At 40.7% G+C, this 20,620-nt stretch overlaps 1 protein-coding gene and 1 non-coding gene across 7 annotated transcripts in view; both read right to left on the reverse strand.

The window, feature by feature from the left end:
- Positions 1 to 20,620, reverse strand: part of LOC119032634 (ELKS/Rab6-interacting/CAST family member 1-like) — a 124,931-nt gene that overhangs the window by 13,921 nt on the left and 90,390 nt on the right. For 4 of the 6 annotated variants that reach the window (XM_037122052.1, XM_037122051.1, XM_037122050.1 and 1 more), the window contains 2 exons: positions 12,456 to 12,563; positions 3,970 to 4,155 (listed from right to left, as the gene is read on the reverse strand). In XM_037122052.1, coding sequence (XP_036977947.1) covers positions 3,970 to 4,155; positions 12,456 to 12,563 — 294 coding nt within the window. Of the gene's footprint in view, positions 1 to 3,969; positions 4,156 to 12,044; positions 12,121 to 12,455; positions 12,564 to 20,620 lie in introns of those variants that run through there. The other 2 variants (XM_037122054.1, XM_037122053.1) reach the window with 1 other exon arrangement.
- trnak-cuu lies at positions 14,475 to 14,547 on the reverse strand. Its single transcript has one exon. It is a non-coding gene; the product is annotated as a tRNA-Lys (tRNA).

Genomic DNA, 20,620 nt, shown 5'->3' on the forward strand with positions numbered 1-20,620 from the left:
ATTGTTGTATTGCTAAATAAAGGGCTTTAGATTCATTTCACATGACGGATTAAAACAACTGACATGCAATTTGCGCAGTTGTTGCGCTGTGATATCTTCTATTTTTGCCACAACTCTGTGTCTTTGTTTGTATTCTGTATTGTATTTCATTGTGGAGCAGTGCTTTTGATCTTGTACATCTGCTGTTGAGAAACAACCAAAAACATGTCAAGAAAAAGTTCCAGTTCGTTTCGAAACCTCAGAAAATCGAGGCACTCCTTATTTTTGCTGTTTTCAAAGTGTAGTGTTGGTTGAAAACTTCATCTGCACGCTTAAAAAAAATGCTCTTTAATTTGGAGATTTTCAAATACTTGAGGTTTTTCTACTGTCAAACCTATCTACAGTCATGTAATCAGTTTATCTTATCTTTACAGAAAGCAGGGATTTCGCTCTCTAAGGCCTGAATTTACTTCTGAGGCTCATTGAGGGTTTCTTGATCTTGATGCACCCAGTTATCTGTACTGGGAGTTTCCCTGCTGATAAACCCTCAAAACTGACTCGTTCTCACCACCACATCACCACCCTTTCCTCGAAACAGTGTCAGCGAACTGGTTACAGAAGCAGACTGTCAGGTATTCGAGTCTCCCAGTGGTCTTTCATGATTATTGGGCCTTCATGTTAATGTGGGAGGGGGATATGTAGGTTTCCATGTGTGTGTTTGTGTGCTGACCATGTGTGTTTTACATGCTATTTTAGTATGATCCTAATAGCTTTACAGAGTGCCAGGCATTTTAACAGAGCCAAGGAGAGGCTTGTAAAACACACACACACTCACCACAAGACAGAAAAGAGAGGTTGGCACACTGGAACATGGTCGTCTTGAGGGAGTCTGTGAGAGAGTGTGTGTGTGTGCATTAAGAGGGTCAGCCGGGGTGATGGTGACACATGATGAAGGAAAACGAGAAACACGGGCCTGAATGAAAGACAGGCAGTGTGTGTCTGCGATTGTGTGTAGGCAGGGTCGGGGTCGAAAGCAGACACATGGCGCCAAGTGGCACTGCCTGGGTATGGGTGGGTTTGGACGGAGAGGGAAGGAGAGGCAAAAAGATTCAAAACTGTGATGTTGTCAAGGGAAACACGTCCCTGAAAACAGAGGAAAAACATTTTGAAAAACCTACAAGCTCTCACACCTACAGTGACACGGAGCAAGTGTGAGTAAAAGGTAATGATGATGGAGGCACTTAGGAGGAAAAATAAAGGCAAGAGGAATGGTTTTCCTTAGGGGGGAAAGAGAAAAGCAACGGCACGAAGAAAGAATTTGAAAGAGCGATGGCAGAAATGGAACGTGATGAAGATGATAAAAGAATGCAAGGAAAGAAAAAAGTTCAGGGTTTTTCACCCAAAAACCAAAACCTCAGAATAAAAGGAGTGTCCTTGTTGCTGTGTGATTATTATAATTAACTTTTTTCTTCCCCACCCAACTTTGACCAAACAATTCAATGAGTAATCTCGAAAATAACCCTTTTTCGGTGTCAGGATAATCTCACAAGTGCTAAAACCGGCATTTATGCAATTCTTCATTTAATGACTGAAATGAGATTTTATCTCTAATAAAGCCAAATGCATTCAAGGCAGAGTCATTCTTACGTCCCTAAGAACCTCCATTCCCAAGATTTATATGGCACATTACAAAGGGTCCTATGTTCCCCAGTTTTAGTAAAAAAAAAAAAGTTTAAAATAATAGGAGGGTTAATCTGTTTTAACAGGATATTGAACTCGGGGAAAAGGAACCTTAGGACCATTGGACCTAGGAACGTAAGGGGACCCTGGGAACATAGGACACTGGGAATATAGGATCCTGGCAACAAAGACCATACGTACTTTGGATCTTGGGAACATAGAACCCTGGGCACAAAGAACCATTGGTAGTTTAGACACTGGGAACATTGGACCATGGGAACTTAGAAACCTCTCTTGAAATGGCGTCCATTGATTCTGTGCATCTTAAACCGATTACTAGCAATCCTTTGCATTTATGTTGCCGTTTGAAATCATTCAATAGTGGTTAGGATTGTTTAATACAGTTTCCCACATGTCATGCATTTACAGGTTCCAGTCAAAAATGAAAATGTATTTGACAGGAACTATCAAAGCAAACATGTTGTCATGCCATGCTGTTATATAAAATGCCATGCTATGTTAAGTTATGTTGCATTACAACTGTACAAAAAATTAAGGGTATCAATAACTGCAGTAGAAACACTTCAAACTCCAAGGATTCAAAACAACTCTTGCGGTCAGGTGACTCTGACACGAGACAGCAGAGTTCACGTCCTGTCTCGTACAGAGAGTCAGCATTGGTTTCTTCTAACCGTGACCGCAATGATTCCCTAACCTTAACTTAACCAGAGCAATCACACAAGTAATTTCAGCAGACACAATGTTTTGTGTGATGGACTACCTGTCCTGAGAGAGTGGAATGGAATACGCAGAGGAAAAAGGAAGAATTCAAAACACTGTAGCATGTCTTGAAAATGTTCAGCAGAGATTTAAAGCATACGTGATTTGTGGTTAATTGGTTGGAGCGGCCTTTAAGATCTTTTCCCCTAAGTTATGAATTTGGCTTGAATTCGGCCATGAGCACAGTTTGGTTTAAATGTTTTCAAGATTTTTCAAAGTTTTTGTAAACATAAGGTAGGAATGAAATACTGCAGGGCAGTATTCAATTTTGTTGGAGAAGTTTTCACAACAGCCCGCATAATCAGTTTTAATCCAGAGTAAGTTTTTCTTGTTTTGTGCGACCCCGGCCACTGGACCACAGATTACTGTCTGCAATTTTTGTGTGAAGGCAGGCTGATGATTAAAGATATATTCAGTCATGGTCTGTCCATGAAAGCCACCGGGACCATTTCTCTGTGCCTTTAAGTCACACAGTGATTAAATGACAAGTTAATTCAGTATATTTAAGTTTATTTAAAGTGACACCAGGCCATGCTGTGCCATATCTGAAGCACTCATGCTAAACAGAGACATTTCCCAGCATTAAGACATACAATAGGGCTTTCATGAAGACTGTAGGAAACTAGAACTGCTGTACCCTAACCACACACTCTGTCACACTGCTCTGTGAGTACGTGTGTGTGTGTCTAGAGTTACCGTCCTTCAATGTATACCACATGTCGTGACTGTGTATCGCCTGATATGTTTTCAATATGTTTGGGAGAAAGGGTAAAGGCATAGACAGTCACAAATTTTTAAAATTTAATAATATGCTGTTTATATTCAATATCTGTAAACACTACTGGTTAACATGACAACGCAGCTACAGCAAAGGTTAGCCAGCCTTTCTTGAATTTTCCCTAAGCCTCACCTTTTCTTTCTTTATTCTCACATCTCTCTCCCTTGCACTCTCACATGACAACTCTTTTGAGAGTTAAATAAATAAACTCTTCATCTCCCCTTCTTGCTCCATATATGAACCAACCGTCCTCCTCCTCCTCCCTCTCCTTCTTCCAATGCTGCCAAAAGCTCGAAGCAGAGTTTACTCCCTGTAAAATAAAACGTCTGAAAACAGTATTTGTTCAGCAGCCAGCAGCTTGTCGTCAGGTGACCCGCTGGAGTAAATCTTTTCAATAATGTCAAAGGCAGCGCCAAAAACCTGCCAGGCCAACCAGTGCGTGCCCTACCCCTACACACACATCCGCACGGTTAGAGAAACACACGCAGCGAGAACAATCACACAAACCCACAGACGTCATCATATATGTACAAGCAAGCACACAGAAACAAACTCGGCTGCTGATTTTCTTAATTTAATAAACTGAGAGCGACAAAATGTCCTCACTTTTTTTTCTCCCCCATACTTTTCAATAAAGGGAGCACATTCACTCTCCCTCACACATGCACGCCCACACCCACACTGACAAACGTCGTCCCTTTGCGTGACATTTCCTCAGCCTGGACACGCACTAATGCACACTTAGGTCTCACCTGTTCCTGCGTCATGCTGTGCAGCTGCGTATTCCAGGAGGCGGAGTCAGAGCGGTGATAGGCGGGGGGCGGGGCGAAGTCCTGCAATATGATTGGGTCTCGCTCCTGACACAGTGAGGTCAGGTGACTGATGTACAGCTTCAGTTTGCTGCGATTCTGATTGAGATCCAGGAGAGGAGAGAGAATCTGAAGGAGGACAAAAAATGAGATGGATTCATTCTATTGCACACAGAACATGACAACAAAAAAGTGGTCGTTCAGTACAGCTCGCGATGAGTGTCTAAAGATTTTGCAGGGATATTAAGTTAGCTGCATGCTGAGCTGTACTAGAAGAGCAACACGGAGTCTTGAAGAGAAAGAGAGGGAAGTGATCTGAGAGTTAGTTATGGTTTACATATTATACTTAGACAATCATTCATCATAATATTTAGATTGACTGTGAAATATAGATTTCTACAGTCATAAAGTGCCTAAAGGTTATAGCTTTGAATAAATAGGCCCAATGCAAAACACCTGTTTCTTTAAATCTCCTTGTGATTTGCTTGTTCTTTCATTCATCTCAGCTCAGCAGTGTACAGTTCAGCACATTGTACGATCTGCAAGCATCACCAAACAAGTTAATGGAGACTAAAATGAGAACTGGGCTGATTAACACAATGGGGTGAGGCGAGATGAAAACTGACATGGACAGATGACGGAGGTTGGGATGAAACCTTGAGAAATTACTGCTTAGTCTGAAAACTCCATAACCTTTCATCAAATGCAGTTTGTTAGTACTTCAAGATTTCCTTATAAGCATGTTTCTTCCATGTTTTTTTTGAAGAACCCATTGAATGATGTGAAAGCTGCTGCTTTAAAATACATATTATAATAAACTTTTAAGACACATGGTCCATTGTTCTCTGTATCTTCTGAAACAATTTTCTTCACATGATTATTCAGAAGTGATGTTTCTGCTTAAATGTGGTTAATGTGTTTTTTATTTTAAATAAACGCAGTCACTCTTTCTAACGGGAAAGATGGAAGTCTTGTGCCTGGTTTTAATAGATTTTAATAAAACAACTCAAGTGAAAGACATTAATATGTCTGGAAGAGGCCAACACTGGGATAATAGCAAATCACCCTTTCAGTGTATGTGTAATGAAATTTGATACTTTTAGTCATAAGGCAGGTTTGGTCTAGGACTTAAAACATGACCACAAACACATGGCCAGACAATATACCCATGAGGAAAACAGAGTGGCCTTTTATACAGCACAGGCAGGGACAAAAAAAACAACGCTCATTGTTGTTGAGAAAAGCGCCGATCATAACTGAGATGCAATTCAGATTCCCTTGTTTAACAGCAACATTTGTTTCACAGTCACCATGACTAATGTGTGTTTGTGTGAGCATGGGAATGACGAGCTTAACAGACACACACACATTTTGGGGGTACAAGACAGGACAGGACCCCACAAGAGATACATACACAGAGAGACTCAAACACACACAGTTTTTCCCCGCGGGGAATTGCAGGATTTAAGAGCAGAGGAAGCATGTTAAGAGGACTGATAGAGTGTGTGTCTATGTGTGTGTTGGTAAAGTATATTCAGTCCCAGAGGTGTCTGTCCACACCCTGCGCTACATGCTCATCATCACTCAGCACGCACACACACACGCACACACACACACACGCACACACGCACGCACACATGCACGCACACACGCACGCACGCACGCACACACACACACACACACACACACACACACACACACACACACACACACCATCTAATCCTTTCACCTGATTCTCTCTGTACAATTTAGATACGAGATTTTCAAATATCAGCGTGATTTCACGTTTAGTTTGTAGGCATTTAATCAAATTTAGAATATACCGTTTCAGTTAGATATTGCTCTAAATGATTGTTTGAGAAATATTAAAACAAATGTAACCATAGCGACCTCTCTGGTGCTTCATGTCAACTGACTAACTTAAACATAAGTTAAACCAAGGAAACATCACCCATTGGTTTTCCTCTGGTTTGGCATTACGGTCTTCGCCATCTTGTTTTTATGGAGCCATGCATGGATCCAATGAGGCAAATCTGGACACAGTGTCGAAGGCAGCGCTCCATTCATTACAATGAAAACTACTCAGGGGCACATGAAGCCAAAAATGCTTGAGTCAACGGGTATAGAATTACCAGGATCTCATTCAAGTTAGTCAGGGGTTAGCTTGAATGTGATGTGGATAAAATGGTTTAATAGTGCAGCTCTTCCATACTTTCCAAATGTAAGTGGATCAAATGGGGGGGGGGGGGTTGTGACACTTTAAAAAAAAAAAAAAAAAAATGTATCCACTATTCAACAACTGCATCTTTCACAATGTAAGCCTATGGGAAAAAGTCTTCTTGAGTCCCAGTGCCTCATCTGATGTCATTTTACCATTTCACCACTATGTAAAATTGGATTCTTGCACTCTTCCTGGGTCTTAAGCCAAATGTATTCTTGCTTTTAACAATGTGTTTGGGCTCGCATGAGGGCTGGCTGGCTAGAATAGACTATATAACACTATATGACATACATGAGTATATAAAATAATGAACACTTTCATCTCATCCAGTGTTGTACACTGTTGCTTACATCCTGTATTTACAGCGTCAAGTAAAATGACTTCGACATTTTCTCATTGCTCACATGCTGGATTCAAATGACTGATGTGAACAGGAAATGAACCTATCCCAGACACACGACTCAAACATATTCTCTAAATCTAAGACCCAGCCTCAGCTGTCAAAACAGTGCAAAAACAATCTGCAGACAGGCAGATTCTCACGCATTTAAAAAAAAAAAATCTACATATACATCCAACATTCATTATTCAGTAACTTCATTTGTTTGAGCATCCTGGCAAACAAATGAAAGGACTAGATGTGGGTGGTTTTTGTGGAGGGGAGAAAAAAAAATCTTATTGCACGCTGTTCTCCAGCAGCAATGAAAGCTGACAGTAAATCAAAGTAACTGTCACTTCTGATTCTGAGTCCTTACCTTATTTACTGCAGCACACACACACACACACATGCACACACACGAGCTAGGAGTAATGTTTTGTTTGTTTTTTTTGAGAGGAGCTAAACAAGCTTCCTGGCACACAGCTGCCTATTTTTGCAGACACATACAGACACTGCATCCATACACTCTTATATACACTATACGTATGTGTGCAGAAACACAACACATCGCCTCACAGAAACACACACACACACACACATTCATATGGGGTTATTATCAAAGTCGTAAATAGTGCCAGTTACAGTATTTTCCAGTGTGGCCCTGCCAGTAGGTTACAGTCCATTACGAAATACATTACTGAACATTTCCCTCTGGAGAAGAGAGGGAGAGCGAAGGAAGGGCAAAGAACATTCTGCATTTCTATACATCCAATGTTGTTACATGTTGTGTTGTGTACTGACAATGATGCTTTTAGTCCAGAGCTGTTGTGTAACCTGACAATACGTGAACAGATCTCTTAAAATCTGGATTTACTGCTTTAAAAACATACACAACATATGTGGGACAGCTGTTCACTCGCACTTTCTAATCGGACTCTTCTGTCAGAAAGCTTAAAAAAAAAAAAAAGAAAAGAAAAAGAAAAAGAAAAAGAAAAAAAACGACCGTCCACACTTTCCAGACCTGCAGCGGCGCTCCGAGGATCAAATACAAGATGAATGAGAAACAGACAGAAAGAATGGAAGGAATGATGGTGATATAAGGAAGACATTTGGAGAGAAATAGCAACACCGGTGCTTTCTTTTCCTTTTGGAGAAATATTTAATGACTTACAGAAAGAAATGTCTAAAAATACGCCTGAATTAAGCCCAGTAATAACAATGTGAAATATGAACAAAACACTGGCCTCGGAAAGTCTCTGCAGCACTGAACGTCTTTGAATTAACTGACTTTATTAAGGTGTACTGTAGGAGACATGTTTTTATTGTATAAACCCGACCTGCGATGCTCAACATATGCAGTGTGTGTGTTTAATGAGACCACAGTGCTTTCCAATGTCTTACTGTACTATGGAACAATCCCAAAGGAGACATCATTTTATACGGCACTGTGTGTGTCAGTGTGTGTGTGTTTGTGCCTCTTTATTGGCCTCCCCTGCCTGCCTACCAGACTCTTACTGTACTATGAAACAACTCCAAAGAGAGACATTCAGCTAGCCTCACTCGCTGGACACAGTTTTTTTCTGTCACCACAGATGCCTCTGAGACACACACACACATGCACATAAGTGCAAATACATTCATTTGACCAGCAACAGCTACAGAGGGGGAAATATTTTAATAATTTAAGCATGCTGGAATCAAAATAATCTCAAATGAAACACACACCTACAAAGATTGGCCCTCCAATATTATCACTTCTGAAGAGCCCTTTAGCAAAGAACTTAATTCCCAACTGCGAAGTGAAGAAAATCAGAACTGTAGTTGCACAGGGGAAAATGGTTTTCAGAGAAAACAGCTAATCAAATCAGTCAATCAATACAGAATTAATCTGCAAATACTGTTAATGCTAAATCCTTCAACTTTTTGAGCAACTTTTCAAGACAAACATTTGCTTGTCTAAGCTTCTTAAATGTGATTATTGACTGCTTTTTGTGTTTGTTCATTGAAAACTAAATATATTTCGCTTTGGGGAAAAAAAGCCCTGAAGCAAACAAACAAAGCAAAACAATTAATTCTGGACAATAAATTCAAAAAAGGAAATAATTATTATCCGTCAGTGAATATATTAACAGAATGCGTTCTGTTCAAAACCACCACGGTAAATTGAGAGAAATCAAGCGTATAGACGGAGCAGGCTTCTCTGTCGATGTGGCATTGCACTTCTATAACAGTGTCTGACCCCCAGAATGTAACGGGCCGTCTCCGCTGAGCTACGGCACATTTCAGCAGCGTCACAGAGGTGGCTCTCACTTCTGCCCCTTGGAATAAAGGTGCCAAGTCTTTTTTTTTTTTTTTTTTTTTATGGAAACAGACTGCATCAGTCTGCTCAAAGCAGATCAAGCCAGACAGGAAGCCTTTACTGCCTTGCAGTCTAGAGCACAGCATAGTAGAAAATATTAACAATAAACACAAACTACATAACCTACTCATCCACAGTGGAAGCACAAAAATCAAGATGAAATAATGAAATAAAGTCAACAACATCAGGCATGCACAACACTACCCACTTCTGAAACACTCTGAGTGGGATATGAACCCGCGTAGTATTGCATGCATTCAAAACCTGGCACTTACATTATCCACAATGCAACCAAACCACAGACAGTTAAGTAAGAGATTCCGGTATTTTATGCTGGTACTTAACGGCTAATGGAACCTCAAACAAGGAGGAGCATCGGGCTACAGAGGTCTGGTAAGCTCATTACTTCCTAACTCAACACTCAAGCCAACAGACGATTCCTCGAGATATCACTTAAAGTAAATTAGCACAGTTTAAAGGTGCACTACATAGATTTGGGTTAGAAATTTGAATCAGAGGAATGTCTTCCTTGACTGATTTCCATGACCGAATAAACTGAAGAAACAAAGTGTCCTCGGAGGACAGCACAATTTCTTGTAGCTTTCTGTTTTAGTATTTGCAGGACCCTTCTAAGTAGCCAACTTTCTGCCTTCAAACACTGTCCTGACGACCTTATTTCCCTCCTTTGTGAGCTTGTTTATTCGTTTTGGATATACATTCATCAAATAAAGGCTTCAGTGTTTGTATCACCACCTTATTAATATTGTGAATGTGTTTGAATAACGTTTAAGTGCACCTTTCATTACACTTTTCTAACTAATGCAGTAGTACTCCCTAAGACCTGTCAAAAGACTTCTATGTGTTAAATCAATTCACCTTGCATGGTTTTCATTCACCTCACTGTTGTGGAGTGAGGGACTTGGCAGCAACTTGGCAGAACCAATATATCGAGTATTTATTCTTTTTGTCAATGTGTATATGAACACTTGAGAACACACTGCACTAAAAAAACAAAAAAAAAACAAAACAATAATAATTCAATAATTCAACTACCATCAGCGGTATTTTTATGTCAACATTTGAGCTCCGGTTTTCTTTGATATAACAAATACATGAAGTCATTTTAAAATATTGAAAACCTCCAATCGAAAATACTGAACTCTTTTTGTGGAAATACACATTTTCACTTGTTCTCTGTCTTTTTCCACTGATGCATCAATACCACGGAAGACCATTAAAAGCACTGAATACCATAAAAATGTCCTAAACAATGCTCGGTGTGTGTTAAGAGTGCTCTCCTGTGCGTCTCTGCTCCAGTTGTTCCTGAAGCATTTCATTCTCCAAATGTCGGACAGAATTCCCTTACTGAAAGAGACACAATCACTCACTGTTCTGATGTAATGCGCTATGGCGAATTACCCGCCTTACACACTAAGGATAAGTGTGTCTGTACAGTACACGTGTGTGTGCAACTGCTCATGAAGATGGAAACAAAAAGAGACTGAGAGTCAGCTGGCTGACCTGCCTCTCTCAGCAGGGAGGCGCTACCGCTAATTAATAACCAGGGTCAAACTTAGATCCGTTAGTGAACCTTTGGGCTTTTAGCATCCCAATGGGAAATCCCACTGGAGGAACTGAGCTGCGCTAAAAGCAGCATGTGCTACTCATATGTGGTGTGGCCTCCACTGTCCTGCCAGCAGACCAGACCACTTAGAATATTAAAGGTCCAGTGTGGAGGACTTAGGGGGATTCATGGCAGAAATGTAATATAATATTCATAATTATTATTAGTGTATAATCACCTGTAACTAAGAATTGTTGTGTCTTTGATACCTTAGTATAAGTCTCTCTATACCTTCTACATCAGGCCACCGTGTAGAGGGGACATTCTGCATTTTTTATGTTGTTTGCTGCCGCTTTAGGGGAGAATGAGACAAGGGTTTTTTGTTGGTTGCATCTGCAACCTCACCACTGGATACGACTAAGTTCTCCACACTGGACCTTAAAAATGCGGGCCAAACTTGAAAGATACTATAAGCATTGTCTAGTTTTAAATCTGAGTGTTTGTATGTTGTATTATTTAGGTAATTCTTGAAACCTGTATATTTGCATTAGAAAGGGAAAAGTGAAATCTATTGTGTTGCGAACGACTATTCTACATTAAATATTTTAAACTTGATTGTAGGAGTGATTTTTTTTTCCTTGTTTGACTTAAAAGTTGTCATGCATGTGTAATTAATGACCTCAGCGCCCACGAACACTGGAAACCAACACTTTGTAATTAAAAAAATCGTACCAGGGCAGGGTCAAGGGAAAAATATTCCTTTCATAATCCCTAAAAAAAACCCTTTTACTGTTCATTTTGGCAAAGAAGCAGTTTTCTTAAATCATCCACTACATCTAACACATACTACAGAGCTGAATCATCTGAGAGATTATCATGTCATGAAAGAAGATAAAGGGTGCAGACGGACATTTGAAGCATCCAGTAAGAAAGAGAAACTGATGCACAGTTACAAAGATATAAACGTAGAAGACAAATGAAAATATGTTGCAATGAGAGCAATGAGAGACATCAAAGCAAAAAAAAAAAGGAAATTATAAAAGTTATTTTTATGGCAGAAAGAAGAATTGAAAGGTGTATTAAAAATACACACACACAAAATAGGATGAAAATGAAGACAATGAAAGTTGTGAAGAAAATGGTATGAAATGAAATCAAAAGAATGAGGTGAGATACCGAACAGATGATACTGAAATATAATTCAAGAGCTGATTCGAAAAGTATTCTTCTTGAAGCAATGAATGGACCTCACTGAAGTCACTCACTCAAGAAAAACCTAGAATTTTCAGATGAACACGAAGAAGAGTCTCAAGATTCAGTTTAAATGAAAGGATGGAAGAAAAGGAGCACGACAAAGGTGAAAAAAAAGGAAGTGCAATGACAAAATCACAACACCAGATCACAAAGTCAACGATGAAACAAAAGTAAGGAGGACGGAGGGACGAATGACGAGCACATCCAAACGTGACCAGATCCAGATAAAGAAGACGCTCACCCTTCTGTACAAAATGGCAGACTGAGAGAGAAAGAAGGCATGTGATTCGCTAGGCCCAAATGCCCTCCTCATCGTCCTATTGGTTAGTTCGGTCCAGCCGCAGCGTGAGTTTGGAGAAAGCAGGAAGTTAGTTTGTCGAAGCAGAAAAATTGTAGACAAACAGAAAACTTTTTAAAATTATATTAGCTTCAAATACACCCAAATATGGAAATGTGAGTAACAGCAGATTGACCGTAAAGTATTTTACTTGAACACAGATTTGTTAATGATAATTATAAGAAGAATAGAAATGTTAATTTAGAGCATGCTGTCAAAGGAAGAGTAATGATTAGTTTTATATGGAGTCTATTAGGTGCGATACTTGAATGTTTTTGAGCACAGGTGACGCAAATTATCGAGCAGAGATCTTACCTGGTCTGGGGAGGGCTTGTGATTGTTGGGCTGCTCTGAGTTTGGAGAGGTGACCTTCAGGTGGTCGTCCTCATAGTTGTCAGCCATCAGCTTCATCCGGTTTTGAGTCTACAGAGAGAGAGAGAGAAAGACAGAGTCATAAAGAAAGCACTGACAACGTGCATTTTGGGAACAGAAAATAACATTCACGTTCAAGAAACCAGAAATCAGTGTGCGATAAGAGGAAAACCTGAAGCCGGTTCCTCCTGGAGTTAATTTGAAGAGAGGAAGAAGAGAGGAGAGTGTTGGACGACTGCCATAAGCTTAGCCTTCGCTAACGCACACTTTGTGCGTGTGTGTGTGAAATACTGAGAGAAAGTCATGTAGGCAGAGGGGGTCAGCAAGGAATCTTCAGGAAGAAAAGACGGAAAGAGATCATTTATAACTCTCCCACAGTGTTTTAAATATTAGGTCAGGTAGGTTGTTTTAAAATGGAACCATAAATATATCATGTATTTTGCAAATTTGAACAACACACACACACACACACACACACACACACACACACAACCTTTGACATACCACCTGTTGTGAAGCTTGTTAACTGCGGCAGAAAAATAACAGACCTGCTAACTTGCCACTTGGGGAGAAATCCATAAAGACTAAGACAAATATTAGTCTGTACACATACAAAGACCTGTAAATCACTACATGTGCTGAACACACAAAGCACACACAATTACAAGAACACTTTGATGTACAAACACACATCAGCCTACAGTGTGCAAACTGTATCATTTCTATTTTCTCTCCCCTTCTTTCCTCCATCACTCATCTCTTCCAAACTGTCATTTAATGTCTCTTACTTTTCTTTCCTCTCAACTCGCTCCCTCTGTTGCTGCTCCATCTGTTTCACATGTTACAGTTACATTTGAAGCTTTACAGTAGGCTTGGAAGTGAGCGAGGGAGTCAGACAGAGAAAGTGAGGGAGGGAGTCAGTCTAAATCTGTCAGTCTTGTACAATCTAAATCCCCTTAGCCTCTCACTGAGCCCCACAAGGAACAGGGGCTTAAACAGGCCAGACTGAGGTTTTGTGTGAGTGTGCGTGTGTGTCTGTGTGTCTGTGTGTCTGGTGTGTGCGTTTGACAGAAACTTTCATATGTGTTTGACTGAAAGCTAAATGAAACATTTGAGTTGTGTGTGAGCAGGAGATAGCACCATACCAAGTGTGTATTCCAGCGATATAAGTGTCTGTGTGTGTGTGTGTGTGTGTGTGTGTGTGTGTGTGTGTGTTTGTGTGTATATACATGAGTCAAGTGGATGAGAGCCTCCCCTGGCGTGCACACACACATACACACACATTCATTTCCTCATTTTATAAAGAGAGCTTTAAAATAAACACACACGTATATTTAAAACAAACATGGAAAGTAAACAGTTCATCTTTAAACCACATGAGTACAGAACTTGGAGTCCAGACACACACACACTGGGACTGAATGTACAAACACACACGAGCACACACGCTCACTCAGCTCCCATGGAGAAATATACACCAACTACGGCTGGAATATGACACTCTGTCTCGCTTTCTCGCCTTCCTCCCTGTCCTTCTTTTATTGCTTTGAACACACACACACACAGTTATGGACTGATGTTTATTTGTCTCTGTTTTTTATGTTCCCTGTCTCTCGACAATGTCCTTAACTGCAACCATTTTAATCATTCATTGATTTCTACTCTACAAATGATCTTTTCAACCCAAAATGGTGTTTTGTGCATGTTCCTCAAGTTTACATGCTTGTCAGCTGGAGAACCGAGGTCCTGTTGGGGCGGAATTTGTCAATTCTTGAGACGGGTGCTTGCACCAGTTGCCCATCCTGACATCTGGAGGCAACAGACAACTTTTGTGATCATTAACTCACAGCAACCACATACCCTCTGTCCTCAATTCAGATATAACTGACTATCAACTCTGTCAGAAGCCAGAGGAATAGGGAAAGTGGTTTCATGAGAGAACAGAGCCGTCCAAAAGTCATTCGCCCAACGTGGGGCTCGAACCCACGACCCTGAGATTAAGAGTCTCATGCTCTACCGACTGAGCTAGCCGGGCTGCTAAGCCACAAAATCGTGAGGGGTTGTACGTCTGGGATGACACTCCTCAAAAAGCACGGGATAAGATAATAAACAAAGAAGATCACTCTGCATCGTCAAGATACAGGAATGAAACCTTTAGGCACATTCTATGTCACAAGTGGGATTTGCATACACACATCTCAGACCAGAGCTCCCAATGCCTGGAAAGGAGTCTGTCCTTCAGTGTTCAGTTAAGTGGAAGGGACCCTAAAAAACATAAATGTCCTGGGTTTAGCTGACATACTTTAGTTTGTCTGTGTCCATACATCATCAGTCTGAAACATCGGAAGGAATGTGATTTGATGAGCTGAAAGAGCGGTCCAAAACATCTGGCTGACCATAACAAAATGATGTTTCTTTGGCAAGTGTACACAGAATTGAGCCATCAGCAGTACATCCTCCTTTCACAATTGTTCCACATTTTAACAATTTGGCATGATAACTCAAGTTGTAGCTTTCTTCTTCCTCAAACAGTCATATGAAGAATATATACAGCTTTGAGTTCATTTGTTTTTTGGAAGTAAAATCCAGGATAAGTTTGAAAAATACATCCAATCTCTCCGTTGGTCCTCCGCCTCTCTGAACTGTCATCACTACACTGTTAGCTGTTAGCCCGCTCCTCGATACCTTCTTATCCCTCTGTCCTGCAAGTCTACTTCTGTTCAATACATTTCCCTTCATTGGCGGGGTCTTTGGCTCTGATTTTTAGCGATGGGCATCTGAACACACTAAATATGAATGAACAATACAACGTAAATTAAACAATGACACTTATTTACTTACGACTTATTTTAGAGAAAGAAAGACATGGGAACATGGAGAGAGACAAAGGACAACGAAGGAGGAGTGAGAGGTGGCAGGTTTAAGTTGAAGAGGATAAGCTGTGATGAGAGGGCACCTGATCTTTGATTTCTCCAACATGGCTTTTCTAAGTCCAAATCTCCCTACCCCTCCGCAAACACACTATATCCGTCTTTGTCCCCCTTCCTTCTTTCTCCTCATCTTAGAGCTTTCTGAATCTTAATAATCCCCGGAGTTCCTCCCTTTTCCCTCTTCCTGTCTTTATCTCTCAGCTCTCTTGGACACAGTATTTTCTATGATTAAGTCTATCCGCCTTGTAACAAAATGTACCTAACACTGTGCTCCTTTGTCCCCCTTTCTCTCTTTCTACAATGATCTTAGTTTTCTTTTTTTTATTATTGAAGTCTCTTTCTCTCCTCCTCTTATTTTTCCCCTCCTGTCTCTCGCTTTCTCTCCCTCTTGACTTTTGAGCTCCTTAACATGCCCCCGTATCCGTGACTAATTCTCTCTCCCACTCTTTTCCCTCTATCGTCTCGGCAACATGTCCTCATTTCCATATCTTTTTCCTTTTTTTCTCCTCCTGTCATTGTTCTGACACTCACTAGTTCCTTGTCATTTTAGTTTTCATTTTAATGTTTGTCCCCTTTGTTCTTTTTGCCCTTTCCAAGTTTTTTACTGATCTCAGTGTTCTTGAAAACCCATGCATTGATGCAGTAAAGGTTTAGAGTCAACCCAACAAAATAGATATCAAAAGATCTGTCTCCATGTGGTCCATAGATAATCACATTCTATTGATGAGCTAATGCGGCAAAATCACTTCATTTAAATTCAAAGCTTCAATTGCTGGATTCAATTTGTGCAAATTCTGTGTACTTTGGCTCTAAAAGTTGTGCCACTGACCAATAACAAGCCATCTTAAAGATGCAATACAATTTATTACCGGAATGACCAATGGTTGCTGCTAACCATTGCTGTCATTAGGTAGTTCGCTCCTTTAGCTGCTCAGCTAGTGGTCTGGACCGTGAACTTGGGCACTGCAGGAATATTAGGGCTAACAGGGAGCCTTGGGACAGGCCAGGCTGGGCTAGCTGGTTAGCATGCTAAATACAGTGGACAGGCTACATCAGGCACCATAACGTGAAAACACATTTTTTCACATTCGATTAGAACACAGTCAGTGGTACATATGTGTCTTTTGAATATCTTGGGTGAGCTGTCTTTCTTTCTTTAGCGAACAAGCAAACATTCTGACTGACAGTTAAGAAGCTCTTAGCTAGCTCACTGCTTCCCCCAAAAAAGCTCTTCCTTGAAAGAACTGATGTAAAATCACAATAACAAAATGTCAAGGTGGAATAAACTATATGGTACAGAGAAAGTAGAGGGAAGCACTGGCATGTCCTGGCTGCCAAGCATGTTAGCAATTAGCTCGCCAGCTACAGTACTTCCCTTAGATTTTGAGCAAAATATTTTGATGCACAGATTGAGTTTCACTCTCTCCTTTTGTCTTTCTCTGTTCTCTCGTCTGTCCCCTGTCATTTTTAATGCCACTGCAACTCAAAACACCAGACCCCTAAAAGCATGAATTGGAGAAGACAAAATGGAGCATATGGAGGGAAATAATTACAGATCAAGAAGGAAGTGTGTGCGAGATGGAAAGGACACAAAGAGAAAGCAGGGTGAGTACAGGTGAGGGGAAAAAGAAAGGAAGAAATTAACACCCCCCTCTCCTCATCCTCCTCTCTCATTTTCATCCTCCCTGGCCTTTCTTTACATCGTCCCCTTTCCTCTAATTGTCAGGAATGCTGACCTCAGCTCACTTGTTTCTGTGCCAACTCTCTTTCTCAGTTAATCTAATCATCACACCATTATTTCACTCCTCCTCCTCTTCCTCCCTCATTGTTCCCTTCTTCTTATTCTTCTCCTCCCCTCCATCCATCCTTCCTGCGGCTGTAACCCGCTGACAATGGACAGAATGAGAAACAAATGAACACGCAAAGTCAACTGAGGGGGAAAAACTGCTGAGTCATGCTTAGAATAATTTCATCGTGATAAGGCCCTGGGGAATATTAGATTAGATTATTGTTTCGCCTTTCTCCCTCCAGTGGTGAAAGAAGACCCTTTGTTGATATCTTTGTATTATCAATAGGGAAAAGTTGCTGAGTCATGGTTGGACAAGACCTATTTCAATCGTGATAATGAATTAGATTACTTTTTTCCACCCGTTTCGCCGTCAAAAAGATAAAGTTGTTGATAACTGGAAAATTAAGAATGAAAGTGTCTGAGTCAAGCACTGAGGGGAATTATTTCATACTAAAGTCTCTAGGGAGTCGTAAATTAGATTAGAACCACATTTTTTCACATTTGACAATAAAAGCTGGGGAGGCCATGATAACTGTTAACAAATAATGATATACAGAGGGAGACAAATTAATAAAATCCAGCTGACTCTAGAGGAAAAACATCACAAATTCTGTATCAAAGAGGTTTTTCAGGAGTTCATGTGCATGTATATAAACTAACTAAATGGATCACTGAAGAACTGATAATTGAGATTTCTGTCCTAAAAATACCAGAATGTTCCTTTTCAACTGCAGCTACTCCTAAATCAAATCCTTCATACACTCATCATTTACAGGTTTCAATGTTTCAGACGTTTGAAGTGTCTGAAGTTGTTTGAACCACAAAGTCTGGCTATGTTTTAGAGATTTAAACATGTTTTTGAACGTTTTCTGGATCTGTGATCATTTAACATTCCCTGCCTTTTCTGAGGTTTTCCTTTTTTTGTGTGCCTTTCTGCAATATCATTTAAGGCTGTTGTGGGTTAGGTAAAAAAAAAAAAAATAACACCTACGAACTTGGAAAATACCAAACCATCATCCTACAGGGCTATCCAAAGCCATGAACATGAGGAGCCAAAGTCTTAAAACGGCCATGTTGGAGCCAAGTCTTCAGCCACACAGGTGCGGAACAATGTCCAAGGCCACGGCCACACATGCACCACCTGTAAATGTTAACCACATGTGTCTCCTGCAAGGACAGATGGTGGTATGCTCCTCACCTTCCACCTTGTCTTTCTCTTGTTTCATTCCATAAAATACTACAATCACTCCCTCTTCTCTTTGCTTTCACACACTCTTCACCACAACTTCCCTCTCTCCTTCTCACGTCGTTTGAGTCTCCGTCTCTTCACCACGCTGCTGAAAGTGAGGAGGACGGAGACTGTGAGAAAGATAGGAAGAGAGGGAGAGTGACGAAAGCTGAGGTCACTCTGATCTACAGCCTCCTGTCTACACTGCAGCTGGGGGTCAAATGGCAAGACACAGGAAACACTTTCAGGGACACCATATATTCTTTGACACCCACGCAGGTGTGTTTTTTATGTTTCTTTTATGTAAATCTTCTCTGAAGCATGCACCAAACTTAGTATTCTTGCAAGCCTGTTTTTTCATTATAAGGGCATGCACTGCATATTTGTATTCACTCTGCTCATTCATTCAGTCATTTGCCTTTCTGCAAAACAAACTTGGATATTCTATCAAGCCAACTGAAAAAGTAATGAATAGCTCGATGTAGATAACTGCTGAAAGCCACCACAATATCTCTGTACATGAAATGATAATATGACATGTCTGAGACCACATCAGCCTACAAACAGCCCTTCAGCATTTGCACTCTGCTTTTATTCAAAACTTGTAATGAATGAAATGCCAAAATCGTTCCATTTTCTTTGGAATGGTGATTCTATTTTCCACAGAACTAGCTGAATTTCAGTCAGTTGGGCCGACTATGCACGTTGATCCGATCCTCTTAACCATGATTGGTAACGGTGGTGCTTTGAACCTGAACTCAGACCAGATGTGAGTCGTCAGCGGCATTTCAGCACCATAGTAGCAAAGTGTCTGCACAGTCAAAACACACCGACTCTCATCTCATATCAAACAACAAGAGGATCGGCAGTAGAGAAACTTGGAGAGAAAAATGGCAATTTGGACTGTCTATCAGACAGTCAAAGTGAACCATAAACTTTGCGAAACTTTAAAACTTCTGCTTTCCATTTAAACTTCAATCATTACCCCTCGTGGAAAACATTTGTGTGCAGCTCACCGACTTATTTTTGTCATCACTGACTTATTTTTCATTATAATTTCATACTCTGTCTCCGTCCATCTGTCAGGCAGGTTATCAGCGGCAAAGGGCGAGTGTATGCCACCCTAAAGGAGCGAGCTAAAAATACCACAACAGCCTCAACTGGCTGGATGGTTACACTGCAAACGCACACACACGCATGACACACACGCAGACGGGAATATTGAGGAAGTCTCGGCTGTGATCCATCATTGAGGGACTGAAACTTATGACACCACAGAGAGCAAGAGAGAGAAACCGAGAGAGACACCAGGAGGGGAGTAGACCGCTCACACCCTTGAACACACTCTCGCGCACACACATATGGCGGCAGACAGTAGAGTCTCTGTGTTGTCAGTAACCACCTTCGAGACCCTGAGGTGTCATAAATGACTTCAAATAGGATGGAGAGAGATGGAGGGATGAGGGAGGAAGAGAGAGGAGAGTGATGCATGCCGTAATGACTTCATTTGACACAGCCACTCTCTAACACCCCCTGCTTTTTATCCTAAACACCCATGCAAACGCTCTTTGACACACACGCACACGATCTTTCTTAAGCATGCAGCATCCATCTCACAGAATCCTTTTGAGCTTATTCGATCCATTAAGTGGATTTTTGGCAAAATACAATAACTGGAAAGAAGAATTGTTACATCTTATCTATCTGAGCAGTTTTGAGGATGACAACTTAATCACTATTATTTGAATGGCAGTTTTGGCTATTAAAACATTCTCTCAATCCAAGCTGAATACATGCGATAAACATAGTGTACATGTTACTTGTGTAGGACCCTTCTCTCCTTCTTACTAATACCAGCACTTAACACACATCATGGAGAATGTCATGGTTTTTGTTTTTCAGTTTTTGATGTTTCTTGTTTTAATTTGCAGTTATATCCTCATGTGTCTTGTGAATTTCACTTCCGGTCACAGTCTCTTTCCCGCCCTTTCTCTGTGTTCACCACTGTGTTTTATTTTTTTTTTTATCATTCGTGTGTCTTTGCCAGTTTGTCTGTTTCCCCACGTCAGTCCTGCATCTGCGTTCTCTGGTCCTGTTTTGTTCCTAGTGTCCCTGCGTTTGCTCCTCATGTTCTTTTCCCTCGTGTTTTTGCAGTTCTGCA

This window comes from Acanthopagrus latus, chromosome 14 (assembly GCF_904848185.1).
Source record: "Acanthopagrus latus isolate v.2019 chromosome 14, fAcaLat1.1, whole genome shotgun sequence".
Lineage (NCBI taxonomy): Eukaryota > Metazoa > Chordata > Actinopteri > Spariformes > Sparidae > Acanthopagrus > Acanthopagrus latus.